The sequence below is a fragment of the Daphnia magna genome, linkage group LG4 (assembly GCF_020631705.1).
Source record: "Daphnia magna isolate NIES linkage group LG4, ASM2063170v1.1, whole genome shotgun sequence".
NCBI lineage: Eukaryota > Metazoa > Arthropoda > Branchiopoda > Diplostraca > Daphniidae > Daphnia > Daphnia magna.
In genome coordinates this window covers 2,930,732-2,946,795 of record NC_059185.1, presented here as the reverse complement: position 1 = coordinate 2,946,795, position 16,064 = coordinate 2,930,732, and the positions used below count along the sequence as shown (strand labels likewise).

The 16,064-nt window shown below is 42.0% G+C and overlaps 4 protein-coding genes and 1 long non-coding RNA gene across 5 annotated transcripts; 3 read left to right on the top strand and 2 right to left on the bottom strand.

The window, feature by feature from the left end:
• Positions 1 to 111: 111 nt before the first annotated feature.
• Positions 112 to 1,518, top strand: LOC116922190 (V-type proton ATPase subunit D). The gene is made up of 6 exons (XM_032928626.2): positions 112 to 253; positions 339 to 456; positions 518 to 665; positions 731 to 946; positions 1,029 to 1,107; positions 1,170 to 1,518. The coding sequence occupies exons 1-6, from the start codon at positions 213 to 215 to the stop codon at positions 1,309 to 1,311; spliced, it is 744 nt and encodes a 247-aa protein (XP_032784517.1). The 5' UTR covers positions 112 to 212; the 3' UTR covers positions 1,312 to 1,518.
• Positions 162 to 8,903, bottom strand: LOC116922162 (ATP-binding cassette sub-family C member 10). The gene is made up of 18 exons (XM_032928578.2): positions 7,930 to 8,903; positions 7,530 to 7,832; positions 7,327 to 7,453; positions 7,157 to 7,250; positions 6,976 to 7,087; positions 6,452 to 6,846; positions 6,119 to 6,386; positions 5,799 to 6,031; positions 5,480 to 5,669; positions 4,818 to 5,417; positions 4,218 to 4,748; positions 3,887 to 4,157; positions 3,581 to 3,827; positions 1,458 to 3,505; positions 1,038 to 1,307; positions 714 to 958; positions 499 to 644; positions 162 to 438 (listed from the first exon to the last, which is right to left on the bottom strand). The coding sequence occupies exons 1-14, from the start codon at positions 8,663 to 8,665 to the stop codon at positions 3,266 to 3,268; spliced, it is 4,347 nt and encodes a 1,448-aa protein (XP_032784469.2). The 5' UTR covers positions 8,666 to 8,903; the 3' UTR covers positions 162 to 438; positions 499 to 644; positions 714 to 958; positions 1,038 to 1,307; positions 1,458 to 3,265.
• Positions 1,689 to 2,934, top strand: LOC116922191 (V-type proton ATPase subunit D). Its single transcript, XM_032928627.2, has 5 exons — positions 1,689 to 1,830; positions 1,912 to 2,029; positions 2,098 to 2,461; positions 2,527 to 2,605; positions 2,680 to 2,934. Exons 1-5 carry the CDS (start codon positions 1,790 to 1,792, stop codon positions 2,810 to 2,812), a joined length of 735 nt encoding a protein of 244 aa, XP_032784518.1. The 5' UTR covers positions 1,689 to 1,789; the 3' UTR covers positions 2,813 to 2,934.
• Positions 8,904 to 9,168: 265 nt separating the features above from the next.
• On the bottom strand, positions 9,169 to 15,898 carry LOC116922167. The gene is made up of 13 exons (XM_032928593.2): positions 15,536 to 15,898; positions 15,334 to 15,398; positions 15,043 to 15,286; positions 14,773 to 14,982; positions 14,509 to 14,700; positions 14,066 to 14,397; positions 11,262 to 11,565; positions 10,750 to 11,016; positions 10,415 to 10,505; positions 10,117 to 10,346; positions 9,847 to 9,979; positions 9,565 to 9,776; positions 9,169 to 9,484 (listed from the first exon to the last, which is right to left on the bottom strand). Exons 1-13 carry the CDS (start codon positions 15,614 to 15,616, stop codon positions 9,299 to 9,301), a joined length of 2,547 nt encoding a protein of 848 aa, XP_032784484.1. The 5' UTR covers positions 15,617 to 15,898; the 3' UTR covers positions 9,169 to 9,298.
• LOC123471594 lies at positions 13,069 to 14,010 on the top strand. The gene is made up of 2 exons (XR_006646399.1): positions 13,069 to 13,401; positions 13,468 to 14,010. It is a non-coding gene; the product is annotated as an uncharacterized LOC123471594 (long non-coding RNA).
• Positions 15,899 to 16,064: the final 166 nt, after the last annotated feature.

Below are 16,064 nucleotides of genomic sequence, written 5' to 3'. Positions count from 1 at the left end.
GTATACTTTTAAGTTTCTATAAAATTAATCAACATCAACACGACATGAGCTTTTCCTTTTGTCGCCAGATGGATGTATAAATTGGCTCCTCCTATCTCTTCCCCTTGTTGTCACATGATCAGGTGATTCTTGTCAAAATTCGGTAACTACATTCGACCCGCTTACGAATTATATTCGTTTGTATTCAGATCCTGCACTTGTTTCGTCACAAAATGTCAGGAAAAGACAAAATTGCCATTTTTCCATCGCGAGGGTGAGTTTACATTCCGAAGACAATATGGTGCAGTTTGAAGTAAAATAGGCTACATGATGGTTTAATATATCTTTTAAACAATTAGAGCACAAACGCTGATGAAACATCGTCTTGCCGGTGCACAGAAAGGTCATGGTCTTCTAAAAAAGAAGGCAGATGCTCTTCAAATGAGGTTTCGCTCAATCCTGAAGAAAATCATTGATGTTAGTTACTTGAAAAGACTGACAGTTGAAAACCATTCTAACCTTTGCCTTTTTGTTTTAGACTAAAGTATTAATGGGTGATGTGATGAAGGAGGCTGCTTTTTCACTTGCAGAAGCAAAGTTTGCTACCGGAGACTTCAATCAAGTAGTACTACAAAATGTCACAAAGGCTCAGATCAAAGTCCGATCTAAAAAAGACAATGTAGCTGGTATGAGTCTAAATATGCAGAGATTTATGATAGGATCTAAAAAATTACCCCTATTCCATGTATAGGTGTCAATTTACCAGTATTTGAGAGCTACCAAGATGGTAGTGACACATATGAGTTGGCAGGTTTGGCTAGAGGAGGTCAACAACTAGGCAAACTAAAGAAGAACTATCAGAAAGCAGTCACTTTATTGGTGGAACTTGCATCACTGCAAACGTCGTTCATCACTCTCGACAAAGTCATTAAGGTGACCAATAGAAGAGTAAACGCCATCGAACATGGTGAGAATTAAACTATACGTTAGATTAAAAGTCAGATTTAAATTTAGACATTGAACGTGATTTTTTTTTTAAATTGGTGTAGTTATCATACCTCGCATTGAACGGACATTGGCGTACATTATTTCCGAGCTTGACGAGCTTGAGCGCGAAGAATTCTATCGGTATTTCTCGGATTTATCGTTTTGGTAATTGTCAGTGTTTAGAAGCCATTTTTCTTGAACAGGCTAAAGAAAATCCAGGATAAGAAACGTATTTCGCGGGCTAAAGCTGAACTTGAAAAAGCCAAACGTAAAGCTGAGGGCGATTTTGATGACGAAGCGGCCAACATCCTTGACGACGCGCATGACGAAGATGTTCTTTTCTAAGAAAAATATAAAATAATAATTAAATAATAATTAAAAAAGGTGCAAAATGGCAACAAATTTAGGCGCGATATTATCCGATCTGATGTCGAATAGTTTTGATGTGCAAGTCTGTTACTTTGACGGCTGTTGTTTTGTTCATTCCTTACCTTACATTTGGTGTTGTTGGTAGCCACAGAAAAAAGATCTAATTACAATTTTCACTTCTTATTGAAATCTATTTGCGCCGTAATTCTTCCGTCACCTGTGAATGACTGCGCACAAGTGAAGCTATCCCACCAAGCGACAGTCGCCTGTCGAGACCAAACATTTGTTGGCCTTATCTGAGCCGCCGTAATCAAGTCACGCGCTCGTTAGACCAAAGAAAATGTCATGTGACTTTTACGGGCGATCACAAGGCAAAAACCTAGTCCTTTTTTACCTTTTCTCAGCTGAGTGGCGACTGGAGCCACAAACACAAGCATTATCCAAGTAAGCCGCCATGTCAGGAAAGGACAAGATCGCCATTTTCCCATCTCGAGGGTAAGATTTAAACGATTTACTTTCCATTATTTTCGCGTCAAACGAAAAAAAAGTAGCCAATAAACGATCGGAAAAATTTAGAGCCCAAACGGGTATGAAGGCTCGCCTGAAGGGTGCCGAAACGGGCCACAGACTGTTGAAGAAGAAGGCCGATGCTATGCAGCTTCGATTTCGTTCCATTCTGAAGAAAATCATTGAGGTATGTATTGACATCTAAACCGTTTTCGTCAATCATGAATTTAAAAAAAAAATCAAAAATCAAAACAGACCAAGGAAATGGTGGGCGAAGTGATGAAGGATGCAGCTTTCTCCCTCGCTGAAGTCAAATTCCAGACAGGTGACATCAACCAGTACGTGCTCCAGAATGTTTCCACCGCCCAGGTGAAAGTATCGTCCAGGAAGGATAACGTGGCTGGTGTGAATTTGCCCGTCTTTGAGAGCATCATCGAAGGGCCTGATCGCTACGAATTGACTGGAATCGCTCGCGGCGGTCAGCAATTGTCCAAGATGAAGAAATGTTACGTTCAAGCTGTCAAACTACTAGTCGATTTAGCTTCTATGCAGACGTCTTTCATCACATTGGATAAAGCCATCAAAGTCACTAACCGACGTGTCAATGCCATTGAGCATGGTAAAGAGTTTTGTTCCACCACATTTGATAGTTTTGAATAACATTTCTAACATAATATTTACCAGTTATTATACCGAAAATCGAGCGAACATTGGACTACATCATCTCCGAACTGGACGAACTAGAACGTGAAGAATTCTATCGGTAACCTACTATAACTTTCAAAATTAGTAGTAGTAACGATATCAAATTCCTACTCTTCTTTTCTTGATGTGCAGACTTAAAAAAATTCAAGACAAGAAGAAGATTGCACGCGCTAAGGCTGAAGCTGCAAAAGCCGCTTACCGTCAAAAGAATGAACAGGAACCGTCGAATCTGATTGCAGAAGAAGACGATGACATCATGTTTTAATTATAAATAACACCACCACCAGCAACGTAAATGTTTTAATATTAATACAATTTGACGACCCGGTTTCAATAACTAAAGAGTAGAGGAAAATGATAATATACAAAAGAATTACAACCTGGAAAGAGATCACTAACCAGCAGACGATTCGAAACGAAAACAATAATAAGGCATGATTATTATTAGTAAGAAAAGATGAAAGAAAAAGGAATACTTCTATATGAAGAGAATCTAATAAACATTCGACGGACTAGTTTTCCGTGTACCATTCTTTTTACTAGTCGATCGCCAGCTGTAATAGTTCATGATTTGCACAATAAAATGAATCTAAGAGAATCTTTGGTGAACTCGGAATTAAGAAAAAAAAAAACAAAACAAAATTGCTAACTATAATTTTGATAATCTCATCAAATTGATTCATACGTGTGACTCTGAAGTAGGCGACGAACGAGACATTCAGCCGTTCACCAGTTGAGAAAAATGAGAAACTGGATTTTCCAACAGTTTCGAAGGTGAATCAAATTCAATCAGCTGTCCGGCACTCATTACGGCTACTTGATCCGAATCCATGATTGTTTCCAGTCGGTGAGCTATTGTTAGCACTGTCGAATGACGGAATGCTGAGCGAATCGTTTTCTGGATTAAGCGATCTGTCTCTGCGTCGACACTGGCGGTCGCTTCATCGATGCAAATCACCTGCAAAATGAACAGTATCAAATGAATATCCTTCAATCAACCAAATAAAAACAACACGACGATGTAGTGTGATACTTTAGAGTTAAGTAGAAGAGCTCGAGCCAGACAAAGAAGTTGTTTTTGCCCAACGGAAAACAATTTGCCCCGTTCTTGCACGTCGGTAGACAAACCAGTTGTCCATCGGCTAATCGTTTCTTTTAAATGGCATCGTTCCAAACATTTCCAGAGCTGCCGATCTGTATGCTGTGAAGTGGGATCTAGATTTTCACGAATCGTCCCGCTAAATATGAAAGGATCTTGTGGAATGATGGCCAGCCGAGACCTTGTTTTTCAATTCTGCGTGAGTGGCGAAAGAGCGACAATTTATGAAAATCCATTTACCTTAAATCGAAGAGACTAAGCGATTGGATATTGACACCGTCAATTTGCACTTCACCCGAACAAATCTCTACGAGCCGGAATAGAATTTGGAAGAGAGTGGTTTTTCCTGAGCCCGTTCTGCCAACAATTCCTACTTTCTCCGACGGACGGATTTCAAAATTAATATCTTTCACGGCCAGCGGAAAGTGTTCCCTGTATCTCATCGACACTCTTTGAAAGGTGATGCAACCTTGACTTGGCCAGGACATCGGTAGAGCTACTCTCGATGACGCTGCAACGAAAAAGGCGAATAAAGGGCAACCATCGTTAAAAATCAATACAAATAACTTACTGGAAGGCTCTGCTGGAAGCCGCTGAATGTAAGCATGGACGCGCTCTACGCTAACCATTTCTTTTTCGGTTTCGACAAACGATGTCACAACACCGGAAAGTACACCCGTAATGGACAACGCATAGGAAATGGCCAATCCTACAAGTCCAGGATCGACCGTGTGCAAGTGATGCTGGACAACGGCGAATATCCCAACTCCAGTCACCATTGCCACACCAATCAGCTGCAACCGTAAGCCAAGCCAATTGGCAGCGGCTTGACTTGCGAACTGAGTTTTGACATTATCCTCCACCATGTCCAGGTTCTCTTGCGCAAAACGGGCGGTTGAGTTGTCTGTTGCGCGAATCGTCACCAAACCGCTGAGAGTCTCGGCAAAACGTGAATAAATGGGCGAGAGGGTGACGGTCGAAAGCCGTTTCAGCTCACGCGAAGTGTGTCGATAAAAATGTTGTAGATTGAAATAAATGAAGCCAAGCGGCAACAGCAACAACGAGATCCAGGGAATTCCCACGCAAGTGACAATAATTGTGCCTACCAACAAGAATGAATGGTTAGATAGAAGAATTCTCTTTTTATTCGAATTGATGGAAAAATGAATACCGAGAAGTCCGAAAATCTGGGCCAAAAAGATGTTGAGAACAAATGGCAGGGATTCGTCGATGGCGTAGACGTCGGACGACAGTCGATTCAGTATTCTGCCTACGGGTGTTGTGTCAAAAAAGATCATTTTCGCTTGCAAGACAACGTCGACTAGGCGACTGTGTAAAAAGGTGGCGGCTTTCAATCCGCCGTATGCAAAGAGGAATGCCCGGAAGAAAGTGAAGATCGTGTTGGCTGCAGCAATGCCTCCATAAACGGCCAGGTAGAAGGTAGGATCGTAGTCATCTCCTCCTCCTACGATTAACGTCCCGTTGATCGTTTCGTTCTGCAGTTCCGACACCCAATGGGCCAGCCACCAGTCGGAAACGTTGCGGGTCGATTGCATGAACAGCAGCATGGCCAGGATGATGGGCGAGACGTACATGCCAACGGCTTTCCAGTAAGTTGAAATAACATCAAATTCGACTTGGCCCGTACATCTGTCTTCTTCCAATGGGATCGCCGCTTCCCTTTCGTCCAATTCGGGGCAAGTCGATTTCACTTGTCTTCCAGTTGGGTTCGATCCATCTAAGGAAGACGTTAAAATTTTCGATGGTGGACCTGCAATACAAAACGTTTAGAATAAATGAAACCACGCGTGGAAGAACAAACGAGACGAATACCTTGCGAGATTAACTGCCCATCTTCAAAGACGAGAATCCAGTCGGCTGATTGCAAAAATTGAGCGTGATGTGTGCACAAGATGCGAGTTTTATTGCGAAGGTAATCCACCAGTAAAGAGTCCACCAAGTGCCTGGCCACTTGAGAATCGACTGCCGAGAGCACATCATCCATCAAGTAGAAACCCTTATCCTATCAACAAACACGATTTTGGATTATAGCGCCACGAGATTAAATTCAGAATATGCGAATCCCAAAATCAAGCTGTCGATGATTGGAGCTCTAAACGTGAATTAAAACAACGATGAATGATATTCTTGCCTGATAAACGGCCCTGGCCAGAGCAATGCGTGCTTTTTGCCCACCACTGAGCGTTACTCCGTTATCCCCGATTTCCGTCTGGTCACCTTCAGTCAGCATCCGCAAATCGGCGTTCAGAGCGCAGACTTCCAGGACGACACGGTACTTGCCAGCATCGTACGGCTTACCGAACAAAATGTTGTCTCGAATCGTTCCGCGTTGTATCCAAGGCTCTTGAGTCACAATCGCCACTCCTGTATTCATTCGGAGATTGAAAAAAAAACAAACAAACAAAAGGTTTAGTTTCGGCTTTAAGATAAACACCGAACAAGCGAGGAAACCTTGTTGCCAATTGCGGACGTAGATGCTGCCATTTCTCTTAACTAAATTGCCAGTAATAGCCTGAAGGAAAGAACTTTTGCCGCTACCCACTTTGCCGATGACTCCAATGAATTGTCCTTTAGTTATCCTCAAATTCAAGTCGCTCAGTCGGAAGCCACCGTTACCCAATTGCCATGAGAACTCGGCCTGTTCCATAATTAGCGTAGCCTGGGCATCAGGTTCCACTCGTTTTGAACTGTAATAGGATCCGGAATCCATATTGGGAAGCTAATCGATACATTTTGGAAAGAGTTAGATTCCTATCCGTTGTTGTAAACTATATTCTATTGAACCTGAATTAATTTTCGGACGCGTTTCAGGGAAACCCAGGCTTCAACTAGTCCTCCAATGACCCACGGAAAAGCGTTGAGTGGACTGATGAGCATGTTGAATAAGGCCATGCAAGTGAAAACTTTGGCGGACGTCAAAGTCCCACCCATCAAAACAAAAGTGGCAAAGGTGAGAATGGCCACCAGGACTGGCGTCGTGGCCCAAAAGTAGACGCAAAGGGCGTCTAAATATTTGCGGGCTTTCAGGGCTTTGAGCTCTTCGGCTCGAAGCTGTTCGATCCGACGGCGAAAATGCTTTTCCCAGGCGTAGAATTTCACGACACGAATGCCAGTCAGAAGTTCGTTGAGGAGTCTAACCCGTTTGTCTTTGGCCGTCATCATTTCTCCACTGTATTTGCCTAGATGAAATTTAATAAGTGAGTTGATTATGCGTAACTTTATCAAGCTACTAAAGACAAATACGGACTTAGCTGTTTCCCGTAAATTTAATTATCAACAGGGAATAGTAAAAGAAATTGAAGATTTACCTACTTTAACTGCAATCCACCTGTTGACGGGGATCAACAGCACAGCGAAACTGAGTCCAGCAAGAAAAGCAAGTCCCACTTGAGCATACAGCAAATACAATGTGACACCGATCTAATATTTTTCGTAAGGTAAGTTTTCAATACAAGAATTTGTGTTAACTAGGAAAACAAAATGAATTACCTGAAGTGGAAGACTCCAAAAGGCGTGAAAACTCGGACAAAAATTGATGATACGATCTGTGTCGATACTCATCATGTTGACGATATCTCCCGAACTTTAGAAATTTACATATTTTTTAAATAGACAATTAAATTATGCGGTTTTCATTGAATATAATCAATTTCATGTACCTGAATTTAGATAGATCTGCCGAGCTGACTCGAAGTGTTTTATTGTAAATAGTTGAAATGAGGGCAATGCGCATCCGGAGAGCAATTTCACTGACTTTGAAGTTGAAGTGAACATTACAGAGAGCCGCTTTTTAATTTAAAAAATGGAGAAGAATATTCAATAAAACTGCTTGGATGAGATAAATTGATAAGAAAGAGTATACCGGTAAAAGAGGCGAGGCAAAGGGCTGCTGCACATAAATAACCAAAGAGCATTGGTTCGGTTTTGTTGTCGATAAACTGGACCAAGGCCGACAGGACTAACGGACCAACAAATCCCAAAGCATCGCCAGTGAATTTGAGCAAACCGACGAGGTAGAACGATGAACCAAAGCAATTACGGAGGGACCTGACGACGGATTGTGTTTCGTTCATTTGGCGTTCAAACTGAGGTGCCACCAATTGCGATGTGGTTTTGCGAGGCAAATCAAATAAATCGTCTGGAGAGTTCAGCTGTTTTCGACTTCCTAAAGGGCAAAACCGAACGGTTAAACCATCATACAAGTAAGTCAATATCCACTCTGTTTAGCTATACGAGATGATTGAAATGACAAGAACACTTACCTTTTTTCATCAGGGGTTGTACCCATGACAGGAATAGACGGGAGAGGAAAGTGACACCTTCCCGAGCGATGCCGAGGTAGAATCGATCGAAATCAATGTCGAAACGATTGTAATGTAGCAGTCGCCGTTGATTGAGGTTTTCATCAGCAAGAGATTGAAAGGCTCTATCAAAACCGGTGACATCGGCCATGCCATATGGAATCAATGTGAGCAAGTAGAAGAACTGGAGAGAGGCATAGGATATGTCCAACCAGAACTCAGGGTTTTGTAATGTCTTGGCATCAAATTCATTAAAGTCTCCCCTCAGTTGGAAAGCACAAGGGATGACGGTAAGCATCCATGCAGCTAGTGAGGAGAGAGGCCCACGAAGGCTCCTAGAGACTCTCTGCTTCAGGATCATGATGTACAACATGTGGCAGAGCCAGCTAAACGTTGTGACAAAGCTGACCATGTAATCCGCCAAGAACAGGCTTTCATGGAAGTAACATTTTACAATAAGATTTGAAAATGGAATAAATGCTAAAAAGAGGCAAATGGATGCTCTCAGAGATAGAATGTTGATTTGCAGCTGATCTCGTATAACCCAATTGTACTCCTTGCCCAGATAGTACGACGACACTGCAGTCAATATTACACTGGACGGTAGCGTTAAGGCTAGCTGACCAAAGCATTTTCCGATATTGCCGTTGGCCCATAAGACTAGAGAAGGACTCCCGCATACTATATTCCAATCCATTATCGGTTGTCGAGGCTTCGTTGAGCAAGTACATAAAATGACAATCGGTGGTATTTGAATGAACGTAATCCTTCTTAAGAGACAAACAGATACTCAAACAATTCTCCTACTTCTACACATTGATCAGAAAATATATTTTTCTGCTTTGGAAAGTAACCTTTTTGATTCACTTGGGTGGACTTTGGGTGTTTGATTTGATTCCCCTTGTCAAGATCAAAACACTAGCAGACGACACTGGACCGGAATTCGGATGCCACATGACCATTTTCGTTAGCCACGTTTGATAGCCGAAGCGTGGGCCTGGCTCCTGGTATCGGCGGATCGTGTTAGAAATGCATTATAATGTTAGAAATAGGACGATGATGAAACGAAATAAATGCTAAATAATGATATCGCCATAAATATTTATTGTTTCGTATCATTGTGCACTCATTAGTTAACTGTGGTTCTGTCTATTTCAAGCAAACGTTTTCAACTCATAATTTCAAAATCATTTTTCGACATTTTCGAAATTCCATTCATGCTGTATTCTTTCAGGAATATTATTACATCGAATCTCGCAAACAAAATTTTAATTGCAACCAGTCTGCCACGACTAGATGATGCCTACCTAAGTAGAATTGCCTTTCATTTCTATCCTCGGCATTTGTTGAAAAGCCGTCGGCACGATGTTAAACAAGTTTGAACGATAGCGTCAACAATTTCGCAGACGGTCAAAACAGAAAAGCCGAGCAAGAAACCGAGCGAACCGCCGATATCGCAGAGTAGAGATACGGCCCCATAGTCGGCGCTCTCTTGGATCTCATCAAACGTGAAATCCTGTGAAATACAAGAAATCATTTATTGCCTCGATCTCGTTTGAAATTGTCTTGGTTTGTTTCAAAAAAGAAAATAAATACCTGATAGAAAAGACGTAGTTTACTTTCCGTGGGTTTACTTTTCGTCATTTCGGTGTAGGCAATGTAAAAATCCTGATGGCATTGCCGCTGGCAGTGGCTGCAATTGTTGCTTGTCCACTGACCGTAAACGAGGAGGTTATCGATTTCTTTTGAATTATTCCAATAAGAATCCGGTGTGTTGCAGTATTCCATATCGCGATTACGATATCCCACTACAAATGCACATAGAATTAAAAGAATTTGAATATTGAAAATAAACAAAAACTAATAGAGGCAACTCACCTGACTTGATGTCCATGAAAGGTAATCTGCATGTCATCCGGTCGGCGGCAGCTGCCACGAAACAGCGTTCAATGCACTTTGAATAATTGCCATTGCTTAAACACGGGCGTTTCCAGACGTTTAACGTGCGGAACTGTTTTGAGGGATTAACAGGTAATTCAATCAAGTTTAACTGGAGTGAAAAATAGACAATTTCCCCAAAGTTTTTTTTTTTTTAAAAAGCAAAATTCGGTGTTAGTTTGCGTTAGTGAAGGTCACTGAGGTGGTTACCTCTCTGAGATAGATGCGTACGTCTTTACCCCAGCCATTGTCGAGCGTGCTGCCGTGCGTGCGGACGTCAATGACGGGCGAGTCACGCATATCGTGAATCATCATCTTCCACCCTCTTTCGCCATGTCCCTTCTTGGCCCCCCACAAGAGTGACGAGCATTCCACCTCGTCATCTTTCAGCTTGACGTAGAGGTTGTTGAAACTGCCCGTCGTTTTCACCGAAGTTTCGTCTTCATCCAACACATTCGCGTTTAGTGCTATAAAGAGAAATGCTAGGCCAATGGAAACGACAACTTACTGCGGATGAACGAATAGCAGACGCCCAAATAGGTATACACTTTGGTCCAGCGGCCAATTTGGTTGCAGCTAATGTTCCGTCCAAACCAGCACTATCAATTCATTAAACGTTAACTATTTTAATGCACCAGCATCCGCACATTTATTTTTACCCCAATACCCTACGTGTATCAACTCATACGCTAATGCAACAGAAAACCAACGAAAAATCACGCCATCAGACTAAGCACTGACGTGACAAAGAAATGTGCTTCTCACGGGTTGCAAACGGGGCGTACCACCAACCGAGGCAGATTAAATCAATGGCACACAGAAAGAGTAGCAAATCGTAGTTACCTCGACGATGAATTGATCGGGATCGTGAGCCATGACGTCCCACAGCTGTTTGGCGTCCATGCCTCGTAGCCCGACAAGTTGGCTAATGTTGACCTCGACTTTGTTAACGCTGCCCGTCATTTCCTTTTCTAAAAGTCGGATTTGGCTCATGTTGAAACTGTTTTTGTTGCACACCGTCAGAACGGGGAAGCGGAGCGTGTCGTTCATTGTGACGCGCACGTTGACAGTTACCGGTGTGGAACTGTAATATTCAACACGATCTTTCACCTGCAAAGGGGAAAAAAACCAACAAAATCTTTTTATGAATGTTCTTTTTTTTTTTTTTTTATGGAGGCACGACCGCACATTTTAAATGATACATCATTTGTCGCTGCACGCGACACTATGACACCACAAAGCGCCATAAATTGCACTCAAGTCTTAACGGCTAAGAACTTTTTCGGCGCACATCTTCAATAAGCGTCCCAAATTTTAAGTGAATTAAAAAAAAAAATGATGTTGAAATGAATCACCTGAATGATGGCTATGACGAACGCGGCGACGATGACTAGAATCCAGACAATCCTGCGTGATAGGTTCGTGTCGCCAAAGATGTTGCTGATGCCCGGCATGGAGATGCCAGACAGGGCCGGTTTAGGTTTCAATTCGGCCAGAGGTCCATCGAGCGACATCATTTGGAGCATGCACATCGTTTCTTGTAGATCTGGGACAACAGCGGCGATTCCGCTCGATGGCTGCGGAGGCGTTCCATCCATTTTATTGTCAACCGGTCGGTCGGCTGCTTTGTGATCGTCTTCGATGAAATACATCGCCGGCCTATTTGGTCAAAACAATTCACATGAAAAGAGTTTTAAAAAAAGGTAGAGGGCGAGGCTCTTTTCATTGAATAAACATCCGGAATGCGGATTAATTTGAAGGACAGGTATATCGATTATAGGGCGTGACCCTACATTTCACAGGATCGTCCAATAGCAAACAGAAAATTGAAGGATGACTAATTTTGCAAATTATTTTGCTCAACTTTGTTACGATGGTGTCAAGGGATGGACAATCAGACAGCGAAAGCAAAAGAAACAACACAAACGACAACACCTGAATGGTGGGTGTAAGTAACAAGCGTCTGTCCTTTTTCAATGATTTCGTTAGACAGTAGATGATCCGCGTGTGTGTTTTGCCTTTCTAAAGGATTACATTGGCCGGGATTGTCTTTTCACGCAGTCGCTTTTTGATTTTACTCCGCCCCCCCCATAGGAACTACAAAGTTTGGAACACCCTGTTGATACGTGCCAGTTTCCAGTTAACTTTTTCTTTCTTTTCTTTTTTTTTTGAAAGCCGACACAACAAAATTGAGTCTGGACGATGGCAATTAACACTAGGACTGAAAGTGTTTCGGAAATGTTGGGAATGTTTTCCAAGTGTTTGCAGTTGCAGCAGTTTACGGTGTTTACCCGTAGAATTCGACAGAAATTGTATGTTTCTTTCTGCTGTGCACTGCTAAAAGGCAAACATGAAAATTGGCAGCTGTAACACATACAGCTAAGACCAATCATTTGATATGAAATCCAATTTCGTTCGTCTATCATAATTTTCCCGAAATAATAGCCGGATAGCGTGCCTACCTGTTTAACCTTATTGACTTTTTGTTTTGTTTTTCCTTAAAAGCGGAAAAATATCCATCTCATTACATGCTCCCATATTAACTTTACAGGGACAACCTTATTTTCGTCAATAGTTTGTTTTGGCGAGGAAATTCTTACGTACACAAATAATTTTTTAAAATAAAACGGCTGGGACGGGCGGTGCCACCTTGCTACATTCACTTACACAAGACCCAACCCAACTTTAATCCTACACATACAAACATCCACTGTTTACCCCTCTTTTTGTTCCCACTCTAAACAAGTTTTATGTCGTACGGTTTAAGTGCCTACCATCTTGTCCGACAATAACGGAACACCAAGAACTTGTTAATCGCAAGTTAAGCTTTCCAGATTTTCAAAAAAATGTTACCTACTAATGAAATCTAATTGAGAACCTTACCCGAGAGGCGTCCATAACGCTCCATGTGTCATTTTCTCTTTTTCGCGTTGAATGATGTCACTGCATTGGGCACGCTCAGCATCCAGTTGGGCTTTGCTTGACGATGTCGTTAACGTTACACGAGTGTGACGTACGCATCTGCCGCCAGTGCCTCTCGCCATGTCGCCTACAAAGAAATGTAACGGTAAAATCGTGTTAAATTATCATCTAATAGAACATGCAGAGACACATGGGCAGGAGAGTAAAGGTGGGATGATGATGGGTGGGAAAAAAGACGTCAGTGAGAAACTACGTAGATTCAAAACGCACGGTACGGATGAGCTTTTTCGTTTCATTACATCGTAGACCATCAAACCGGATAGATGGATAAGATTCTACTGTTCTTCATGTTATCCATCGTTGTTTGTAATGGCCGACCTCCACGTGATCAGGCCGAAAATATTAAGACGACAGCGAATCGTCGTAGTGCATCAGTTTTACGTGCAATCGCTCTGTACGCCAATCCGTTCGGATGGATTGGAACACCGAACTGGCCCCGCCGACCGAACAAAACCAATAGGAAGACGAACGAGAAAACAAACGTCAGTTACCTTTGGGTCATCGAAATCGATCGTAAATATCGTATAATTTTGTTTTATTTTATGCCATTTCCCATCTTTTTTTTTTTTTTTTTTTAAGACTCGAATCACTGGTGGTTTACCGTCTATGAGAAAGGATCGCAAATTCCCGGACCGGATAAAAAGGCAATAATGAAATTGTTCTAAAAAAACAAACATATTTTCGCCTCTCTCCACCACGCAACTTTATATTTTATTGACATCTTCCCAGCTCGATGTTTTCCTTTTTTTTTTTTTTTATATTTAAATAATTTCGCATTATTTTTGATTGAATTTAATAAGTCCAATGCGATGTTTAACTAAATCATCGAAAGACACAACACGATTTTAAAAAAAAGAGGGGATTTTGTTGTTGTTGGAATTATGCTAAGGAGTGTGTAAGGAAGGAGGACGAAGGTGTGAGTTATGGATCAAAGAGTCAATTCATTTCAAAAGAGAAATAGATGAAAAGAAAATAGGAAATGAAGAAAGAAATGATTGTAAAGATGAGCCAAAATCACTACCTTTTTCCGATCATCGCCTTTTTCTCTTTTCTTTTTTAAGGAAGAACGGCATGACATCATCATCATCAATTTTTTTTTTTTTTCATCAAGATTTTTTTTTTAGAAGAAATTATGGATTGGTTTCTAATTCCTTTGTAGTTGGATTTCCCTTCTTACGATGAAGTTCTGGGACTATTGTCGGAATCCGAGCCGGATCCTTGACGGCTTTTCGATCCGCCCGGAGTCGAATTGCTGCTCTGGCCTAAAGAGGCAGCAGCATTAGCAGTCGCAATGGCGTTTGCTGCGGATTTCTGTTGTTGATGCAACTGCTTTTGCTGGTCAGATTTGTGCTTGTTATTGGCCTTGTTCAGCGTGGCCACTTCCCTCTGGTAGGTTTTAATACGTTCCTGCAGAATATCCACCTTGGCTTCGTGCTCCTTCTGGATCGTCTTGACCCGGACGCGATGCTCCTGCTCCATGCGGAATTGGCCCGCTTTGAGCTCAGTGATCTATAGACACGCCAGAATTTGGGAATGTGTGTGTCCGAAAACAATTGCAACAGTCGCGCGACTGTTGCAGACTCCAAAGAAACAAGTGAGATCAAGTTGCAAGGGACTCACCTGTTTCTCCTTGGCCAACAGTTGGTTGTCTTTGACGGAGAGTTGCTTCTGTAGAGTGGCTACTTGCTCTCGAAGTTCAGTTATAGCCACAACATGGTCAGACGAGTTGGGATCAACCATTGCGTCACGGTTGATCATGGGGCGAAAGATTTTGGCTGGGGGGCCAGTTTCTTCCCTATCACCAAGTCCAACCTATTGATTAGACAGCGACAAAAATACATGATCAATTCAAGCCAACAAAAACCAGCTGAAGGTGAAAAGGACCTTGGTGACGTCAGGACGCTGGGGACGTTTGTCATGATGATTGTGGTGATTGCCGTGGTGATTATGGTGGCTGCTGCTCCTGTGTTGCTGCTGTTGTTGCTCTTTAGTTTTCGAAGAATTCGAATGAGAGCCTCGCTCAGAATGCTTCGTCTTAGCCAGTGCCCTACGATAGGATAGCGTACACAGCCAGCAAAGCATCTTGCCATCTACCTGTAAGTTGGAAAATTTGAGAAATATTATTATTACACACTAGGTAATTAATTTTCTCACCTTTTTCTTGTCTTCGTCTTTGCGATCAAAAGCACATTTTTGCTTGCACTGCTCACAAGTGACAGGAGGTCCATATTTCTTCTCTGAATTGGTGCAGCGTTGGCACTTGTTCCCAATGAACGCTGCAATTATGTTGCAGTATTCGCAGGCTGAAGGCTTGCCGTACTGCTTGACATTGAATTCACATTTTTTGCAGATGGTACTAGTATTCCCTTTGCTGTCAAAAGTTGTTGTGTGCGCACACCTGCATCAGTTAATGACTAACAAGAAAGAAAACTCCTTCCATCTTACCTTTCCTGCTGAAACTCTGAACGGCAGTAGGTGCATTTGACAATAGGGAAAGCGCCTCTACATTCCTAGGTAAATGGAAAACACGAGCAACATGATGAGAATCCAATTCTGAACACACAAAAAACTTTTCACTATGTGAAATCTGACAGCACTAATCCAGTAGCTTTTATTAAAATTCCCCTTCACTTTACACTACACACACCTTGCACAATTGTTGACCTTGTGATAACTCCTCGAAAGGATGGCGACTGAAACAACGGGAACATGCGAATAGTGCCGACATTTTTCTTCTTTCCTGCCCTTTCAGTATACCTTTGTGCGACGTAAATCAATTCGCAATCCAACAAACCAGGTCGACCAATAAAGCTTGACACCACTCGGCTCTCTAGTTTGCCAAGTCGATAATTACACACGACAACTAAATTTGCCTCTCCTTTCTCAACTGGCACGAATAACGGTCACTGAAAAACAATTAAGTTCTTCTCTCTTTCTCAACTTGAAAAACGGCTTCAAAGGGGTGCAGAAACTATTGATGCTGACTTGCTGAGACAGTAAAGCCGAAAACGCATAACGCAATGGCCCAATCGAGTCCATTGACTCTGATGACTCGGCATTGCCCGAGTTGTTTTTTTACCTTCTTTTAATCGATTCAATATCTGGGAATAGATTTATTAATTACTTAATTGGAATATTTAAAAATAAACTTTTGGGACAGAAATGAAAATTAATGG

Coding starts and splice junctions, on each gene's coding strand:
- LOC116922190 (XM_032928626.2), top strand. CDS start 213: ATGTCAGGAAAAGACAAAATTGCCATTTTTCCATCGCGAGG. Junction 254..338: donor GCCATTTTTCCATCGCGAGG/GTGAGTTTACAT, acceptor TTAAACAATTAG/AGCACAAACGCTGATGAAAC. Junction 457..517: donor TCCTGAAGAAAATCATTGAT/GTTAGTTACTTG, acceptor TTTTTGTTTTAG/ACTAAAGTATTAATGGGTGA.
- LOC116922167 (XM_032928593.2), bottom strand. CDS start 15,616: ATGTCGGCACTATTCGCATGTTCCCGTTGTTTCAGTCGCCATCCTTTC. Junction 14,701..14,772: donor AGCGTCCTGACGTCACCAAG/GTCCTTTTCACC, acceptor TCTAATCAATAG/GTTGGACTTGGTGATAGGGA. Junction 10,347..10,414: donor CTGCTATTCGTTCATCCGCA/GTAAGTTGTCGT, acceptor TGTTGGATGAAG/ACGAAACTTCGGTGAAAACG.
- LOC116922191 (XM_032928627.2), top strand. CDS start 1,790: ATGTCAGGAAAGGACAAGATCGCCATTTTCCCATCTCGAGG. Junction 2,462..2,526: donor TGTCAATGCCATTGAGCATG/GTAAAGAGTTTT, acceptor AATATTTACCAG/TTATTATACCGAAAATCGAG. Junction 2,606..2,679: donor GAACGTGAAGAATTCTATCG/GTAACCTACTAT, acceptor CTTGATGTGCAG/ACTTAAAAAAATTCAAGACA.
- LOC116922162 (XM_032928578.2), bottom strand. CDS start 8,665: ATGGATTGGAATATAGTATGCGGGAGTCCTTCTCTAGTCTTATGGGCC. Junction 7,833..7,929: donor ACAACCCCTGATGAAAAAAG/GTAAGTGTTCTT, acceptor TTTGCCCTTTAG/GAAGTCGAAAACAGCTGAAC. Junction 6,847..6,975: donor GTGGATTGCAGTTAAAGTAG/GTAAATCTTCAA, acceptor AATTTCATCTAG/GCAAATACAGTGGAGAAATG.